The sequence below is a fragment of the Balaenoptera physalus genome, assembly GCF_965194825.1.
Source record: "Balaenoptera physalus genome assembly, chromosome: 5".
Taxonomy (NCBI): Eukaryota; Metazoa; Chordata; class Mammalia; order Artiodactyla; family Balaenopteridae; genus Balaenoptera; species Balaenoptera physalus.
In genome coordinates, this window is record NC_138884.1 from 60,639,998 (window position 1) to 60,659,667 (window position 19,670).

Genomic DNA, 19,670 nt, shown 5'->3' on the forward strand with positions numbered 1-19,670 from the left:
TGGTGATGGTCATCCCAGACTTCACGGCCTTAAATTCTCATGGTAAGGTGTTCAGTCTCTGCTAAGGCTCACAAGACAAGCCCAGAAATATTCCAAAAGGAGAATAGTTGATTATATGGCACTGATTCAAAGCCCTAGTAGGCTACACCATGATTCTTCTCCTGGCTCCAAACAGCACCTTGATCTGTTATAGACTCTAAATCTGTTATAGAACCTTAATCTACAGCCTAGACCAGCTAGAAAGTTCTCTTACTTTGAGGATATTTCAAAGTTGGTAACTCATTAAATAGACTGGAGTAGCGCATCCAAATGTAGTATATTCTACCTATAAAATTTGAAGAGGCTCATCAAGTGCTTTCTTAGTGATATGGGGAAAAAAGGTGCACCACTTTTCCTATTGTGCTGGAGGGATATCCTGAGATGCTAAGACCACCTGATCCTCAGAAATTTCAGAGAGGTCACAGTTACCTGTATTTTCACTGGAGTTTACCTCCCACTCCCTGAAATCCAGTCACCCATTACCATGAGTATATCATCAAAGTAGTTGGCCAGTGTGATGTTATGTAGGATTATGAGATGGTGAGATGGTAAAGGTCTCTGCAGGCTAGACTGTAACCCAGAGCTAGAGAGCTGAAATAGATCAATGAAAGTATATTTGTGTTCCTTCAAGGTAAAAACAAACACTTTTTTGGAGTCCTCTTCTTACTGAGATAGAGGGAAAAAAACAATTGCCAGATTAATAGTTATATTCTAACTGATAGAGGCTATGTTGATTTGCTTTATTAAAGAGAGCATGTCTGGAACAGCAGCTGTAACTAGAGTCACTACCTGATTATATTTACAGTAATCCACTGCTATTCTCCAAGACTCATCTGTTCTACATAGGCAAAAGAGGACACATAAATGTGAATAGAAAGAAATCATTGCCACTACATCTTTCAAGTCTTTTATGGTAGCACTAATCATGCAATTTTCCCAGGAATGCAGCTTTACCTTACTTCCATAAGCAACAATTCTAGTTGGTGGATCACAGTGGCACTCCAAGTCCTGGGGATTCAAGTATGCTAAGAGTCAGCGTCCAGTAATTCCTGGGTATTCCCTTTTCTCAATGAATAGCTTCCAAGTATTGATCAGCTATTGCTACATAACAAATTTTCCCAAAAATCAGCGGTTAACAACAATTATTTGTTCTTGTTCACATTGGTGGGTCAGCTTCCCTAGAAAGGATTAGATAGGTTGAAGAAGCCTACACAAATGCCATATGTTATCCTTAAAAACCCAAAGAGGCCCACTGGGTGTTGCTCTTCATTTTTACTGGTAGCTCTGTTCATCTCAGCTGGGCTTATTCACATATCTTAAGTTTAGCTGAGGTGCAAGTTTGCTGGTGTGGGTCTGTTCCACTATCTCTTTTTCCTTGCATATGTGAACTAGCTAGGATGTTTTCTCATGACAGTGATAGAGAGGCAAGAAGTCAAGCAGACATGTACAAACGACACAACGTTACTTCCATCTATATGACCTGGCTAAAACAAATCATATTGCTGGGCCCAAAGTGAGGAAGCAGGAAAATACACTCTGGCTATGGTAAGGACATAGCAAGGATGTGGCTAGAGATAGGGTTAAAGAAATGGGGCCAAGCATTAGTAAGTATCCATGGGTCCCTTATAGAAAGTAAGGAGAAACATTTGCAGCATGTACCTGTGATGCATGTATCTTCTTCATGTGAACATTTCTTGGGGTTCTTAGGGACTCTAAAATGACTCAGGTTTAGAGATTAGGTAAGAAGCTGCAATTTTCAGTATGTTTTAAGTTATATCCAGGCCACCATTTTGCACAATTCAAGGGTGTACAATTCTCACTGTAGTAGGTCTTGTACTCCAGGAGATACCATCTATATAGACTACAATGTAAATGTTGCTAAGAGCTACATGCAATGTGGTAACCCTGGCTATTCTTGTAAGCTGCCTATCCATTTAAGTCCTAAGGAGCTTCATGGTCAATTTGTCGTTACCAAAGACCTCTCATTCTGAATTCCACTGTAGTCTTACAGTTATGGCAATCACACCTACCTTGCCTCTGTTGCTTAAATGCAATAAATTGGTCTGTACTACTATAGGATTACACCATTTCTATTAAAATCAGAGAGCCTCTTTCAATAGCATTTCCCCCCCCAACTTTATCCCCAGCCTTTAGATGATGGAAACTAGAGTGTTGAGCTTTTCAAGACTACTGACACTTGTCACTACCTTCTCAATATCTTGATGAAGGGAGTATCCTCTGGGCTCTTCTGGGAGACCATGGAAAGTAGGAGAAAGAGTGAACATGATAAATCACTCAAGTTTTCCTTTCTCCTTAAATCTTTCTATCCCTTCCTCTACATTTTGCTAAGGAACTTCTGATATCTCAAATCCACTTAACATTGTCCACCAGCAAAAATACATTTCAGTCACTCAAGCAAACAAATGATTATAATCACTCCAAAATGACTACATCTAAAATAGTTATAACCACGTGGAATTGAGAATCCTATATCAATAAGTTTGACTCTATCAAAACTTGTATTCTTTTTTCATCTTTATACCTATTTCCGGTTTTCTGGAGCATATCAAAAGCTTGCCACTGTTACACATAGGCCTCTTAATGGATTATGACTCTAGTTATAGATCTGGTCTGGATACAAGAAGTGGTAGAGGTATGGCATGTGGTAGCTCCCTCAAGTGGGGTTGCTACAGAGATTTCAGGCAGGGAGAGGACAGTCTTAACATAAAGGGAAGAGGGCCTGCTGGTAAGGAATACACAGTGAGGCTTGATGTTTTATGAACCTCAGGGTTATCTGAATTCACCCAAATGTTCTCAGGGTCTCACTGTATCCCAAATAGTCCCTGATTTTTATATATAAGCCCCAGAAATACCGTAAATTCAACCTTCATTTTAATCCTGCAATTTTGAAGATCAGACTCTACATCTTATTTTCAGATATGATTGCTCTGGACCTAAAGATGCAAGTTTCTTTTAGGGCAATTATAGAAGCTCCCTAAAACTCTAATCATGCCTGGAGCCTGGAATTTAAAATCCTGGATTTGTCATGGTCTTCATTTAAGCTTTGTTTGGTATAGTTAAAAGCAGACAACCCACTCCACAAACCTGTGTTCCTCATTCTCATTATATTCACAGGGCTTGCCAAAGTCTTGACATCAGTAGGCACTTCATTCCAGGCAATCACAAGTGAGCACTTAAGCAACAGATTTCCTGAGTCCCACCTACTGACGCCAAAAGGATTCTTGCTTGTTTAAAACCCACTCAGGTCAGATAACCGATCACAAGTTCACATTTTCTTGAGGATGCTGTCTATAGCCACTCTGGTACTACTCTATTGGTCAGAGTTAAGTTGAAGAGAGTAGAATATACTGTGCTTTAAGCAGAAAGGGATGTATTATAGGACATTAAATAGCTTATAGAATTATTTTGATGGACAGATGAAATGGATTTTAGGTGACCTTCCAGAATTACAACCCAAAGCCACACCTCAGAATAGGGCCACCAGAGGAGCTACTGGTCCTCCCAAAACCAGAAAGGTGCCTGCCAAGTTGAAACCCCTATATTATTAACTTATATTATTTTCCTTCTCTCTGAAGAACTTTTTAAAACAATTCTTAAATTGATATATCCATTGTATATTCACTATTGGTTATAGGCTGCCAGTTTGCAATGCTTAAGTTGATATATCCATTATATATTCAATACAAATGATATTTAATGCCCTGAGAATATGCTCACATATATTAAGTAAAACAAAAACAAAAGCATGCTAAACAAGCAGCAGCAGCATTCTCGTTTTCTTTAAAAATACACCTAAAAAACACTGAAAAGAGTTGGACTAGAATGTCATCAGTGGCTATCTCTAGCTGATGGAATTATATGTTCCTGTGTGTGTGCTTTTCTATATTTTGTTAACGCTCTACAATGAATATGTATTGTTTTTGTATCCAGAAGTAAATTGTTTTTACTAGGTAGAGAACTTGGGTGGCAATGTAGAGGATAAAATGGAGTAGAGTAGGATCAGAGGCAGAGAGATTAATAGACTTTTGCAATAGAATGGATGAAAGATGGTAGAAGCCAAATTAAGGCAGTGGTTGTGAGGCAAAGAAAGTAATTAGGTAGTGAGAACATAGAACATAGAATGAATGAATAGGATTTGGTAATCTTGGATCCATTTAGGTTGGAGATAAAGGCTAAGGAAACATTAAACACTGTAATTCCATTGGTAACCCTGGATCTATATGGGTTGGGGTGGAGATAAGGGATATGAATTCATTAGTCTTATATATGGTAAATGAAATTGTGAACTTAAATGAGATTCCTTAGGGACAGTATATAAAATAGAAATAGGGCAATGGCCAGAATCATGGGGAACTCTTAATATTTAAGAGCCAGAGAGAGGAAGAAAGGCCTATAAAGAATAAGCAGGATTGATTAAAAAGGTAAAGCAACTAGGTTATCATGGAAACTAAAGGAAAAGGTTCAAGTAGGAATTGGTCAATGATGCTAGCAGAGAAAGCATCTTGCTTGCTTCTGAAGTTTGCTCCCTGTGAAAGGAACTCAATTAGTTCTGCGTCTTCCTCTACACTTGGGGAGATTGAGTGACTTATAAAATTAGTAAATTTGTGAAGAATGTCTGATTTAGCTTTGTCTTCCAACCTCAAAGAACAAGGTTGTCCAGAGACCGAATTCCTATTTGATCCTCCATGCTGTGCCTGTCAAGTGTTGTTGCTAGGAATTGGAGGTATAAATCTGCCTAATTCTGGGGATCAGTTGGCAGGCCTATTTCGTTTTCCCACTACGCAACATCAACCAACTTAACTTTATCAGTAATAAAGTGATATTTTGGCCCCCATTTCTATTCTTTGCTTTATTTCCCAAATTGTTCAGAACCTAGGCAAGAAGAGGGGGATTAGTTTACTGGGACCCACTTGGAAACGGCAACAATTGATGCCAAATTCCACACCAGGTAAGGTAGGGACTGGGAGAGGCTAATGACTTTGGCAATTAGGAAGTAATCATAAATCACTATCTTCCTTAATAAAGTCAAACAGTTTTTCCAAGGAAGGCAATTGAGAAAATGTCTCCATGGAGATTTTGGTGGGACAATGTTAACTACTGTCCCAATCCTTGTTTTGTAAGATTCTCTAAGAATGGGACTATGCCACCCAGGGGACTATATTAGTCAGGGATATTTTAGTTGCACATGTATAAAACGTACCTTGAAATAGCTTAAATGAGAGCAGCAGGTGTGGGAGGGAAAAAAGACAGAACTTAGTGGCCACTTAATTAACGGACAATGGGTTAGTCTACGATCCTGGATTTCAAATGCTATCTGGACTCTACTCTCTATTACTTATAATGCCTTGGTCTGTTTTTTCTACAGGCATACCTTGTTTTGTTACATTTCACTTTATTGCATTTTGCAGATACTGCATTTTTTAAATAAAAGGTTTGTGGCAACTCCGCACTGAGCATACCTAGTGGCACCACTTTTCCAATAGCATTTGCTCCCTTTGTATCTCTGTGTCACATTTTGTAATTCTCACATTTCAAACTTTTTCATTATTACTATATATGATTTGGTTATCTGTAAAACTACTTTGATGTTACTACTACGACTCGCTGAAGACTCAGATGATGGTAGCATTTTTTAGCAGTAAAGTATTTTTATTTAAGGTATAATGCTTAAACATGCTTAAGACATAATGCTTTAATATGTTTAAGACATAATGCTATTGCACACTTAATAGACTATAGTGTAAAAATAACTTTTGTAAACACTGGGAAACCAACAAATTCGTGACTCACTTTATTGATATTTGCTTTCTTGTGGTAGTCTGGAACCGAACCTGCAATACCTCCAAGGTACACCTGTATATGGTAAGGTAGGTTTGCTCCCTGTTGTGCCAAAGATGGTCAGTGGGGTCTAGCCTCAGTAAAATTGTCATACATTACTCTGGAGATTGGCTTGGCTCATGTACCTATCTTTATGACAGGGGAAAAGTCACATAATTGGCAGCTTCATTACATAAAGGATAGGAATCTCCTGAAAAGATGGACATACAAAAGTGTTTTTCACTACATTCTACCCCTTGGCTACCCGGCACCTATACTTGTGCTTTTTTCAGTACACAGAATTTTAAAAATGCCCTAGTCTAAGACAATGTAATTATACCATGGACAACTGAAATACTCTCTTCTCCAACAGGAGACATGCCAAAGTCTCATCCAATTTTTCCATCTTGCTGTTGGAAACCAAGAGTTCTAGGTGATATGCATTTCTTAAACCAGGTTTGAATGTAGCACATCATGGTACAGCACAATAAAGATAATTTTATTAGATATTGGTATACACTTAAGGAAAGTAAGGGCACTCTAATTAGCTAGTAGATGAGGTTCTTGGTCAGTTAATACGTCCTTTTTTTGGCTGTGTTGGGTCTTCGTTGCTGCGTGCAGGCTTTCTCTACTTGAGGCTAGTGGGGGTACTCTTTATTGCGGTGTGCGGGCTTCTCATTGCGGTGGCTTCTCTTGTTGCAGAGCAGGGGCTCTAGGTGTGCAGGCTTCAGTAGTTGCGGCGTGTGGGCTCAGTAGTTGTGGCTTGTGGGCTCTAGAGCGCAGGCTCAGTAGTTGTGGTGCATGGGCTTAGTTGCTCCACAGCATGTGGGATCTTCCTGGACCAGGGCTCGAACCCGTGCCCACTGCATTGGCAGGCGGATTCTTAACTACTGCGCCACCAGGGAAGTCCAGTTAATATGTCTTGAGTTTGTGCTCTGGAAGGTGCTCCCTGATCCCTTGCCCATACGTAAGAGGGTATTGGAATTAAGCAATCATAGGCCTTTGTTTGCAAGACTTGGTATTTTTTGTCTATACAAGTCTCTTACAATCTTAGCTGGCTGCTGGTCACCTTGCTCTTTGGTAACTCTGGTTTAGAAACCAAAAACAGACATGGTGTGTTATCTGTTTTCTGTCCCTTAGCAATGTGTTACAAGGTTGGAATGCAATGTCTATCCTCCAGTCAACTAAATTAACTATGTATTTCTATTTTGGCCTTTGTATCCAAAATCATAAGCTGAGCAATGAGTTTAGGGATAATGCAGCTAGAATTTATCTCTGTCCACTTGCCTCCAAGTTGTATCTCAGGGAATGGTTCCTCACAATGGGACTAATTTGTCAACCTTTGTCAGATAGGATATACACAGCAAGAGATGCATGAGGTGATCAAGAATCAGGCTTTTTTCAGGGTTCCAATTATATCTTTTACTGAGTTTTCAACTCCTTACCTGTGTTTGCACTAACTTTAGCTCAGGACAGAGAATATGGGTTTTCCAAACCTGTAAATTGCAGGTTTAGTTGATTCTCAGTCACATGGATTACTGAGTACATGCAGAAAGGGGGTGTCTTAGAAATATACAGTTGTTCCTCGGTACTCAAAGGGGACTGGTTCCAGCACCTGCCACAGATAGCAAAATCTGCGGATGCTTGGGTCCAGTAGTCAAACCTCCAGATCTGTGGATTCTGCATTTGCAGATTTAACCATGTATCTGCAGTCCCCCAATACTGAGGGCCACTGTATTTATTTTTAAAAATTCGCACAGTTTAAGGGTCAACTGTATTCTTTCTCCTGCATTCATACAGGCAGCTTGAACTGAAATGTATCCCTTTCTTGTAGGACCTTGCTAATGGACACACTGCAAAATCCTGACATTTTTCTACCAATTCCCCTAAAACGTTAACCTTGATATAGATATTGTCTAAGATCTAAAATTTAACAATTTGCTTGCTTGCTACAACATAGTAAATATTAACGAACCTCCTAGCCAGGGCCAAGGAACTGTTATCACTGTGCATGCCACCTAGACTTACCAGTTTTGCATTTCAGGGTGTGTCATTTGTTGACACTGGTATTATTTTATGTACTAGTCAGGAATAAAAACCCATACCTTGCCATTTTGAGATTTCTTACTCTTTTCCAGTTTAATAGTTTTGAATTTCACATTAATTTTGGATGCAAGTTCAGAGAATTCAAAGTTTAACATATTATTAGGCTTTTCTCTCTCTCTAAGAGTTTATCTGGTTGCTGGAGGTTAAGTCCTTCACTATCATGGCATTGTTGGAGGGGCATCTGGCCTGCTTGCTGACTAAATTTGTTGCTGTAATGTCTATTGTTGATACAATTTGCAATCTATTCTCTCAAAATGTGATTGTTTTTCCTCTGCCCTTACTTTAGAATTTATGGGTGTGTCTTCTCAATAGGATCCTCTATCCAACCCATGGATTCATACCACAGCCTGTGCCATGAGTTTCAATCACCCTGTACTGCAGCAAGCCTGTGTAAAGCAATTGCGCTCTTACTGTGAATCAAATTTACATACCTCTTAAGGAATTCTGTATCTCCTTTTCAGTTCAGTGTAGTCAAGGAACATGCAGGAGTGGGAGTGGTTATCAATGCTGCCTGGCCATCTGCTTAAACATATTATGTTGCCATTTCTACTTGATTGTAGTTGCCTGTGTTGGGCAAAGTTCCAGGTGGGAAACAGGGCCCAAGCCACAAGCTCCCTGTTTTTGAATTCCGAAGTCTTCCTGGTAGTGTCTATCCCTTACCCCTTAGGGTTTCAACTCTGAGGAGAGAGCCAAGAAATATGTCTCAATTCATGAGCACTTTTTACCTCTTGCAATACCATCGAGACTGCCTCTATTGTCTTGTAATGATTTCTTTCTCAGACATGTTCATGCCACATGGTGACCAAAGGCCACAGATAATTTAAGTTTTTGCTTAACTTCAGCCAGAGTGAGGTGCCTCTTTCTCAATAATGCTAGCCAAAATGGTGAGGTTGTCTCTGATTGGCTCCTTTTGTTAACCTGCCCATTCCTAAACCAATCCCTATGACTGAGGAATTATGGTACTTTGGTTGGCTTGATTCATGGGCCCACTCCTGTGGTATGGGAGTTAAGACCAGGAAATGGATGGTTGCACCTGGAGAAACAAGGGTAGATCTATACTAGTTAGGACAAACTCTCAAATATCAGTGGGTCACACAAAAGAACGCATAAGAACTCTAACACAAGTTAATAGGCAGGCAGCTATCCTCCAAGTGAAGATTCAGGAAACCAGAGTCCTTACACCTTGTGGCTTCGCCATCTTCAACACATGGCTTCCAATACAAATGCCTTAAGTTGCTGGGGAATGGGAGATACTGGAGAACTTTTCATGTGATATTTTTTATGGACCAGAGATGCCATAGGAGCATGTCACTTATACTCACATTCCACTGGTTAGAATCTAATTGGCACATCTAACTGGTAAGCCTAATTGCAAAGGAGGCTGGGAAATGTAATCTAACTGTGTGCTCAGAAGAATCTAGTGTCTGCAAGAGTCCACTATTCTGATCACTAAATATCCATTTTACCTCTCTTCCCACATAAAGAACACATCCTACCCAAATAAAGACAACCTAAAAGTTCTATCCAGTTACTAGGTTGGGCTTAAAGTCTAGTTTTTAGGTAATGTGCAGTCCTCTTCATTAGATCCAGATACAACCTATGAATTAAAAAACACAAGTTATCTCTAATATCACCCCAAATTCCAGGAAACAAATTGTACAGTGGTAGATCAGAAACAGGTAACTACAATATGCTCTCATTAGGAAAAGAGAAAACTGTGAGACACTAGGCAATACAGATACATAACAACGATGAAATACTGAGCAGGCATTTTGTGGTCCATCTGCTGTGAGAGTGGAGGAAGTTTTGATGAGATCGCAATCTAGTTTTGTAGAGGAGTTTGTCCTCTGTCTTCTGTATGGCCCAATACTGGCCTCTGAAATGTTTTCTGCCCATTATTCCCCATGGCCACATCCTATGTGAGTACTGGGGAGTTGTAAAGCATTTATGCTCTATTTTCTACTTATGCAAGTTTGGGGTGGAACAGCTGCCTCAAGGTTTTAACACTTGAACAATATTTGAATCAGGTTCATGATTTGATCAGTAATAAAATTCCTTCAAAAATTTAGTCCTATGATTTATTTGCTTCTAGTAACTACACCCAAAGTTCTTACATAATTCTCTAACCCAATTTATTCCTTTGCTTCCTTGCCCCCATGTCAGTTTCTCAAGAACTTCATCCCAGCCTCCTTGAGGCCATCGAAAATAATGGCCTTGGATGGAAAGGCCAAAGCCTTGATCTGATTTTTGTTCCGGGACTAAATCTTGGGAGGACTACTGTACTCAAGGCCTCTTCTAGTTTCATTGTTTTACTGTTCCCGGTCAAGAATTCCAAATATTCCTATGCACTTTCATTTCTGCAATTGTTTCCTGAGCTTATCTCTTCAGCAAAGTCTTGCTAAAAGTAAAATGCTAAAATGCAAAATACAGTATTACTTATACTCTTTTGAACTATTTCCTCTTGAGATTGTACTGAGCTACAGTCTCAATAGGTAGGTAATAGTTTTACCACCCATTTTGCCACTGCAAAACATGGGTCTCCTTCCAGCCTCTGATACCAGTTTCTCCAACATCTGCTGCATCATCAGTAAGCCAATACAGCATATTTTATAACATAAAAATATGGGGTACTGTCTAAGCAGTACCCCACTTCCAGCACCAATTTCTGGGTTAGTCATGGTCATTCTAGCTCCTGTGACATATGAATTCTCAAATCTCAATTTTCTCTCTTACAAGAAGTCCAAAAAGCAGTGTTTCTAATTTGGAGGTGTCTGTCTTCCAAGTAGTAATTTAGCCACTCATGCTCCTTCTCTTTTCTGGCTCTGGCATCTTCAGAATACAGTTTTTAAGATCACCATACTCACTAGCTTCAAGTTGATGGACAAAGAGTGAAGATGGAAGGACTTCATTAAGCCTGGAAATGAGCATGTCACTTCCATTTACATTTCATTGGCTAAAAGTCATTCACATGACCACAAATAACTAAAGGGAAGTTGGTATATTTAGTCTAGCTGTATGCCCAGGAAGAAGAAATAAGTTTCATGAATGACTAATCAAGTCTCTGTTACAAGGTTCTAAAAGGGAAAAAAATGCTACATAAAAAGAACAGAAAGTCACTCCAGGGGCTTTGTCCATTCTAATAGGTGTGACCTTATTCTAATAGTTCCAACAAAATAATCATTTCCCTATTATATAAAAGAGTAAGAATTCATTTTCTTCTAAATAATGGGATTACTTCAAACAGAGTATTTGTGATGGTGTGATAGGTACATAAGTTAGATTGCAGAGGGTTAATAAGTGAAATTCAGATAACAAAAAGAGACATTGAATGTAGAATACTCTTTAAAGCTTGGTTGTGATGGAAAGGAAACAGAGTGGAACCACAAATGTAGAGGACTGAAGACAGAAAGGATAATAGAAGAGAACTCAGGGATTGGAACTAGAGTACAGACGGATAATTCATCTTATATAAGAGCAGGGAGTGTCTCATTCCTCTGATATTGGAGGAAAGGAAAGATCCAGAAGTACCTAAGTTTCTAGTATTTGGAAAATTGAAGGAGTTTGTGCCTAACAGCATCGATCTTCTTGTGAAGTTTGAAGTAAAGTCACATAATGAAATGTGGTTGGGATTTAAAGACTGCAAAAGTATTCTGGTGGGAAGGGAGAAAAAGGTGCTGAAGAATATATAAGAAGGAGGGAGGAATCCAGCTGAGGTTAAGACCTAAATCTGTAATGTTAAGATACATAATGTAGTGTACTGTTCTGCACAGAACTTAGCAACCACTGTAGGAGAGGAACAGGCAGATGATTAGCACTTCGTGTGTATATTTACTATAACACTTATTACACTGTAAAACCCCAGGAAGCAGAGACTTAGATTTTGTAAACTATGCACACAGTAGGCACATGATGAATTTTTGCTTGAATGAATTGATTCAATCATTGCCAATTCTGCCATAGTACTCTGTAGAGTACTGGCAACTGCCCACATTTCATATGGTATGCCAGTGTTAAAAAGAAAAAAAAAAAGGCTAAAAAAATTCAGGCATACTCAGCTAAACTTAGCAGTCTTAAAACGGCAACTATGTCAGCTGAGACATACTTTTTATCTTGTGCCAGTACATCTTTCTTTGATGTTTCCTTCACTTTCCTTATGCTACTGTGTTCTTACTGAACCTGAAAGGGATAATTCTGAGTTCAATAAGCTACGTTATTACTCCAAAAGTCCTGAAAGTTCTTCAGACACCTACAACTGAACTCACAACCCACATCACAATATTCCTTTCAAGAGATTCACAGACAAGGATGATTACTTATGATGCTTACTTCACAGATAAAAAGCTGAGTAGGTGAGGGGTGGAAGGACTAAATCGGGGTCATTCACTGAATCGTCTGCAGAGTCTGGCACAGATTCTGCTTCCTTCTCCTGTCTTCTCCCCTTTGGAAACTTCAGAGTTGTAGTGATCTCAGACTTCACTTAGTCGAACTCCTTTATGTTACACAGGTGTAAGCTCAGGTTCAGGAAGTCTGACCCAAGACTTAGTCAAAGTAGGCTCTTTCCTTTACACGACGCCATCTCTCAAGATCCACAGCCCTAACTCACCATTTGGCGGTAGAAAAAATGGCCAGAAACGAAACTACGTACAAGAGTCCAGAACCAGGCTCCACCTCCCGGATCAGGCAGTCCGGGCCTCCAGCTAACAAAGCGTCTGGTCCGTGCTTCGGTATGGGCTCCCCACCCGGCCCAGGCTGCTCCTCTCCAGCCTGCCCGCCCGCCCCCCGCACCGCAGCACTGCCCGCCCGCGGGGGCCCAAGACCCGACCCTCGAAATCTCACTTTCGTCTTTCGGCCACCCGCGCGCCACCGCTCAGGCGACGGCTGATGGCGTCACCCGTACTTCCGCCTGCGGCTGCGTTCTAGTCACCAGCGAGGAAGGAAGAAGGGAGGTCTGAAGGGGCTGTGTGCGGGGGAAATAGCGAGGAAAGAGAAGAAATCCGGGTGTAGCGGGCGCTACGGCAGTAACCGCGGCCCTCCTCTGTCCCCGGCGTCCCCCCATCGGAAGTCGCCCTAGGCACACTTCCCCCGACTTTGGGTAGTCTCCCCTCCGCTTGATCTCCCGACACCCCGGTCTCCCTCTTCGCCTCTAACCACCCCCTCCTAGCTCCCTCACGCTCCCTCCCTCTCCCTCCCTCCCATCGTCAGGCTCCCCGCCCTCAGTATCGCGAGACGAGGTGAGAGCTGGCGGAGCGGCGGCGGCGGCAGCAGCAGTAGAGGTGACCGAGGCGGTGGCGGCGGAGGCGGCACCGAACGCTGTGTTGGCCCCGGTGCGGCCGAAGTCGCGGTAGAGCGTAGCCCCCACGCCCCTCCCCCGTCCGCGCCCTCCCTCTTTCCCCGGAGATGGAGAAGGCGACGGTTCCGGTGGCGGCGGCGGCGGCGGCGGCGGCGGCGGCGGCAGCTGAGGGAGAAGGGAGCCCCCCGGCGGTGGCGGCTGTGGTGGGCCCCCCCGCGGCTGCACCGGCGGCGGAGGTCGGCAGCGGCGTTGGCGGCGGCGGCGGCAGCGGGGCTCGCTCGGCCTCGTCTCCTCGTGGGATGGTGCGAGTCTGCGACCTGCTCCTGAAGAAGAAGCCGCCGCCGCAGCAACACCACAAGGCCAAGCGTAACCGGACTTGCCGACCCCCCAGCAGCAGCGAAAGCAGCAGCGACAGCGACAACAGCGGCGGCGGTGGAGGCGGTGGCGGCGGAGGCGGCGGCGGCGGCACCAGCAGCAACAACAGCGAGGAAGAAGAGGACGACGACGACGAGGAAGAGGAGGTTTCTGAGGCAAGGGCCTGGTTTCAAGGGAAGGAGGGAGGAAGGGAGCGTAAAGGGTAGGGGCCAAAGGTGGGAGGGGACTTGCGGTGGGACAGATTCCTGTGGGCTTGATCTGTCTTAGGGGCCAGGCTTTCTTTCCACTGCCCCCTTTCTTTCCCCGGCCGAAATTGTGAGGTGTGGACATGTGGGGGAGGGTAGCTGACACGTGGGGGTGGGAGGACCACGGAGTGCACAGAGTTGGTGAACAGCACGTTACCCTGGCATGGTTCGCTCGGTTTAGGATGGAGGGAATCGCTTAGATTCCCTCTTTGCACAGCCGGCGGGGTCGGCCTCGGGCCAGTAGGGCCGTGTTACTCCTGGGGCGGGGGCGGGACCAAAGCGGGAGGGGTAAGATAATAGGTAGATGAGTCTCGTGAGGAACGACTAGGAGGTTGGTCAATTTCTCCCGCTTGTGAGGTTGGAGGGGAGCAGTTTTGGGGGGAGGCAAGGTTGTAATGGACTCAGAGCTAAGTATTTGTGTATGTGAGAGACACGTGAGAAGCTGTACTTTTCCATACTGTTCTGCTGCAGTTTTTTTTTTTTTTTCATAACTATTGTGGCTGCTGAAGTAACCTTCACTTCCTCAATCTCTCAAGGATTTTGGATGAACTGATCTTATGTCCATATACATTTATATGTAACTCAGTGGTTGAAAACTATGTTTGATCCTGACATGTCATACTCTTACATTTTCAAATGCTTCCTTGGTGAGGAAGAATTAAGCTAGGCCCTGTTGCTTTCCACATAACGTGAGGCAGCTGAAGAGTCTGCTTTGGAGCCAGGCTTGGTTGTGGTGAGTTGGAATAGGAAGGCCTCTTGGTTTGTCCTAGTGATCTGGTTTCATAATAACTGTTTATAATTTTTCCTGGGTCCACAGACAGGCGGCGTTGCAGGACCTCATTCTTCAAAGAAGACCATTTAACCAAAACTCAGTAAAACGTACCAACCATACTGAGAACAAGCGAAGAGGAGTTAGCCTTACTAGTTAGCAGCTCTTTTGTAACTCTTTTGTCCACTCCCTGAAATGGAAGCTCGAAAATCTTGATCTGAAGAAAGAAGTTGTAACTTAAGGTAGCAGAAGGAAAACAGCTTTAAAGGCTGATTATAAATTTACTTATAAGAGAGAACAACTGAATTATCTAGAAGTACCACTTGCCATTTATTCTTTTTCACAAGCACTGCTAATTTTGGTACAAGGCTGGTTTTTCGAAAATTGCATTATTGGAACTTGGGTTCCCTAATTTCAAATAGGGAAATGCCTTTTAAAGAATTTGAGACTTGTCTGTTAGTAGAAGACCAGATTCTCTTTTACCTCAGACTGGATGAAGTTATATCGGTAGAGATGTAATAAATAGTTCGTGTATGTATACCAAAAAGATGGACACTCCCTGCTATTTCATTTAGCCTACTGAATTCTAAGGGGAGGTTTGTATTGATAGATTTTGTATTGACCTACTTGGGTGTTTCAGGATAGTGTGTTGCTCAGCCTGCATATGAAACAGTGAAGAGAAGGATGTGACAGGATCCTTATTTCCAGTAAAATCTATTATATGGTAGTTAGAATCATTCAATTGTATTATTTTTACAGAGATGAGAAACATTTTAGAGATAATCTCATCTAACTCTTTTATTTTAAAAATGAAGAAAATGAGAGTTTTTTTTTTTTTAAAGGAAACTGGTTGTGGTGGTAGCAGCAAAAGTGGAAATCAGAGTTTTCTAATGGTTCAGACCAGTATACTTTTCATGACAATTTATTCCCTGTATCTCCCTTCTGACATTTTTCAAAAACTAGGTGGTCAATTGCAAGGTAACACAATCATGCAGCTATGGGCAAAATACCAATATTTTATTAAGATTTAAAATTCTCAGATAAAGTATCACGCTCTGGTTTGGAACTCAATATGAAGTTGAGTGCAGTACTTACTGAAATATTATTCTCTAAACTTCACATACCTAGATAGTTCTGTCCATTGGAATTGAGCCTAATAAGCAAAACTTTTAGTAATTCATTAAATCATGTAGAATAGGCTTAAGTTTGTAGGTGTGTTAGTTTTGTGAGTTGGGTTTGTTTTCCTTGGAAGATAGGAATGGTACATGTTGACTGATCAACTAGGGGAGTGTTTTCTTTATTTTTAATATGCTTTATTTTGTCTTCTGTACAGTGATGTAAACAGTGGGTTCGTCATTTGTTATGGAGCTGAGTCAGGAGAAATAAGTGGAAGAAAGCACAACCATTTGTATAAATCTATACAGGTACATGATGAGGGATAAGCAGACAGAAGGACAGTATGTCTCTGCACCTGCCTCCATCCTTGACCAGAATAGAGAAATAAATGAACATAATTGTCACTGTACACTATAAGCTAAATGGATGAGTTGTTCAGTGTTTTTCATTTCATTACCATTTTATTGACATGTTAGCAGAAGTTTAACTTTCTAGAGCTAGGAAATCTTGTGGCTAATACTTAATTGTACTTACGTCCTTTCTGTTATTGGCTACACAATGGAAAATATGGATAACGTCTTTGAGATTATCCTTCCAATAAAAATCATTGAAAAGTTAAGAAGGAATAAGAAAGGTTATAGTTTTGGGGTATTTAACCTACAAAAGTGGAGGATAATTTAACAACAATATATATGTTTACTTCAATGAAACGCTAGCTGGATATTTTGTATATCTGCTGAAAGAGGGAACACTGGAAGGAAAGGAGATTCAATTTAAATAAAAGCTTTATTTGAATGTTCAAGAACAAGAATCTAATTTTTACTGAACGTTAGCGTAGGTTATTGAGAATTGGATTTTCTCTTCAGTATTTCAGAATACGGATAATCATGTTTTAGATAATTTGTGTAACCAGATATTCCTTTACCCACCTCCCCAATCTGATGCAAAACCTTAGATCAAAAATTGAAAATTGCAGTAATTTTCTCAGCTTTCAATGGGTGACTAACTAATATGTAAAATAGAAATGTATTTCCTAACATAAAAGTTGTAATGCACATCTTTTCCGATTAGTGGATTAAATTAATTAAATAGCTTGCTCAAATATTACAAGAAAAAAATGTTGAAATTGCAAGAGTTGATAGTCCATTTCAGAATCAACGTTGCATTCTATTGAATCTATTTTCAAATGTAATTGAATGGCATCAGTGTTGGCTAAAGCAGAATTCAAAATGGAAAAAGCTTGCTATTGAAGGTAGAACTCATGTTCAAAAGTAACATTTCTGTTAAAGATGCATAAAATATAAGTACAGTAGGAGTTGATCAGAATTCCATCTATATTTGGTAGGTAACTTGAGGCTTTAAATTTAAGTAACAAACCTAGTGAAGAAATTTCAGACAAGGAGAGCCAGTAAATAAGTTAGTACTGACTTATTCATTCACTTTTGAAAGGATTTGCATGGCTAGGGAGAATCTGTTTATAGACAAACAGGAAAGAGGTAGGGTTGAGAAAAGAAGGAGAAAGAACAATTATTTAAGTAGATTGCGTTTCTTCAAGTTCACTTCCAAACCTTTTTTTGTTAGTTTTTTAATAGAAAAATGCTAAGTTCTTCTGCTGTAATGGTAGAATCCCAGATTAGCCCAGAGAAGCTTATTTGTTCCCCAGTTTCATCTCTTAATTGATGAAGCAGTATTTGTAAATAAGATGTTAAGATCTTTGAAACAATAGTTCTGTCATAATTATCTTGTCTCCTATTCTGCTTAAGCATAGTACTTAATAAAAATTTTTTCAGTAACTAAGGAGGATCCAGAATTCATTTAGGAAACCAGGAGGAGGCATAGAGTTTGTTCCGTCCTTCTTGGATCCACAGCTGCTGAATAACTGAAGTTTGGATTTTAACATCTTTCAATTACTTAATTACTTCTTTTAGTGATGGTGATCTCTCATAGGTATTGAGGGAAAGCCATTTAAACCAAGACATTGATTGTTGAATGCCTGATAAGTACCTTAAGCATCCTAGATATATTTACATTTTAAAAACATAATAAAAACAATTACTTAATCCGTGCCTAATGTGTGTCAAGTCTAACATAATGGTTAAGAGCAGGAATGGAGCTTGGATTCATATCTTTGGTCCATCACACACTACGTTTGTGATCTTGGGCAAGTTACATAACCTCTCTCCAGTTTCCTTATATGTTAATGGTGATAATAGTAGATTCTATCTTATAGCATTGTTTTGAGAATTAAATGAGTTAATACAGTTTTCATGTATTCCCATTTTCACCCTTACACTGTGGTGTCGTCATATTTGTTTCATTAGTCATAAATGTTTGGAGTTTCTACTATATGGTAGGAATTTTGCTGTACTGAGTAAGCAACGGTGAGCAAAACTATTTTAAGACATTGATTTAAAAATACACCAATGATTAAATATAAGTTTGAGGAAGTATGAGAGTGAAAGCAAATGGTTAAATGTATATCCTGAATAAAGTATGTGAGAAGTATACAAATGTTTGGAGGGGATATTCATACTCATTTTAAAGGCAAAGATACTGGGTTGGAAGGGTTTTAGGTAACTTCATCAGGGTCACGTAGCTGATAAGTGGCAGAGCGGGACTTAACCTGTGTTTGTTTGATTCAAAGCCTGCCTATTCATTCACTCATTCACATGCTCTGGTATGCCATATGATGTTGAGTACGACATCAGTGATGTGGGCATTTCAGATAAGTTAAAACAAACTCAGATGGCATAGGAGAAGATACTTTTTGGCAGTAGGACAACCACTGAAGACAAATTAGCTACGCTGAGCTTTTCTTTTCTTGTTCTGAAAAGCTCATTGAAAAAAAAAGAAATACAGATAAATATATTCATATTTCCACCATTTAGAATTAACAGTTGTTAACAGAATGAAACTTTATAGTGAAAACCACCTTGTCTAGAGGCAATCTTTTTGCTTCTCCCTGCCTTTCAAGACATGCTTTTTAAGGTTATCTTAGAAAAAAAAAAATTCCTTTTAAATAGGAGATGTTAACCTGGGGTCTGGATAGGCTGTGAATACCCTGGAGTTAAACCCAAGATTTTGTTGAAGGTGCTTATAAGTTGTTGTTGTTGTTGTTGTTTTTCTTTTCTTCCCTTAACCTGTAGTATGTGTGTAAAACTTTCATTAGATACCATACTCAGAAGTATATGACCACCTCCTCCCTCCTTCCTACCTTGTTATTTTGAAACATTCTCACTGCCATGGTTGTGGGAAATCAGGCGAGCATTTATATGGATTGTTTAGAATTGGGAAACTTGCTTCTAAGGTAATGTGGTAATGAAGAAGGCATATTTGTGTTGTGAAGTAGGGGGGTCGCAGATTTATCTGTTCTTTCTGTTAAATTAGCCCTATGCCTACTCTCTCTTCTCTTAAATCCTCATATTTTGCCTTTTAATCGATGAAGCATTTTCATCTAGTCTGCTATGTTCTGTCAGATCCAAAGAAGAAACCTTGTCTTACACATCTCTCTATCTCCTACTGCACCGTACCGTGTGTGTTATTAATAAGTCATAGCGTCTTACCTTTGCTAGGATTTGGTGCAGTCAGATCTCTGAAGTAAAAATAGTTTATAAATATATCTTATTTAGTTACTTTGGACATATTTGGGACCTCAAGTCTTTTAAATTTTTTTAAAGATTTCTTCTTTTTTCAAAATATTTATGTATTTATTTATTTGGTTGCATTGGGTCTTAGTTGCGGCAGGCAGGCCCCTTAGTTGTGGCTTGTGGGCTCCTTAATTGTGGCTCGCCGGCTCTTTAGTTGCAGCATGTAGTCTCCTTAGTTGTAGCATGCGAACTCTTAGTTGCAGTGTGCATGTGGGATCTAGTTCCCTGACAAGGGATCGAACCCG

General features: G+C 40.5%; 1 protein-coding gene and 2 long non-coding RNA genes across 13 annotated transcripts in view; 1 reads left to right on the plus strand and 2 right to left on the minus strand.

Moving 5' to 3' along the window:
* Positions 1-19,670, minus strand: part of LOC309661903 — a 1,098,809-nt gene that overhangs the window by 9,811 nt on the left and 1,069,328 nt on the right. The window lies entirely within an intron of this gene.
* On the minus strand, positions 6,356-12,811 carry LOC309661880. The gene is made up of 3 exons (XR_014264304.1): positions 12,310-12,811; positions 8,415-8,660; positions 6,356-6,963 (listed from the first exon to the last, which is right to left on the minus strand). It is a non-coding gene; the product is annotated as an uncharacterized lncRNA (long non-coding RNA).
* The window catches only part of ANKRD17 (ankyrin repeat domain 17), a 169,412-nt gene continuing 162,561 nt past the window's right edge, over positions 12,820-19,670 (plus strand). For all 11 annotated transcript variants that reach the window (XM_082463682.1, XM_082463694.1, XM_082463692.1 and 8 more), the window contains exon 1: positions 12,820-13,803. In XM_082463682.1, the coding sequence (XP_082319808.1) occupies positions 13,381-13,803 (423 nt within the window). In that variant the 5' untranslated portion in view covers positions 12,820-13,380. The remainder of the gene's footprint in view (positions 13,804-19,670) is intronic.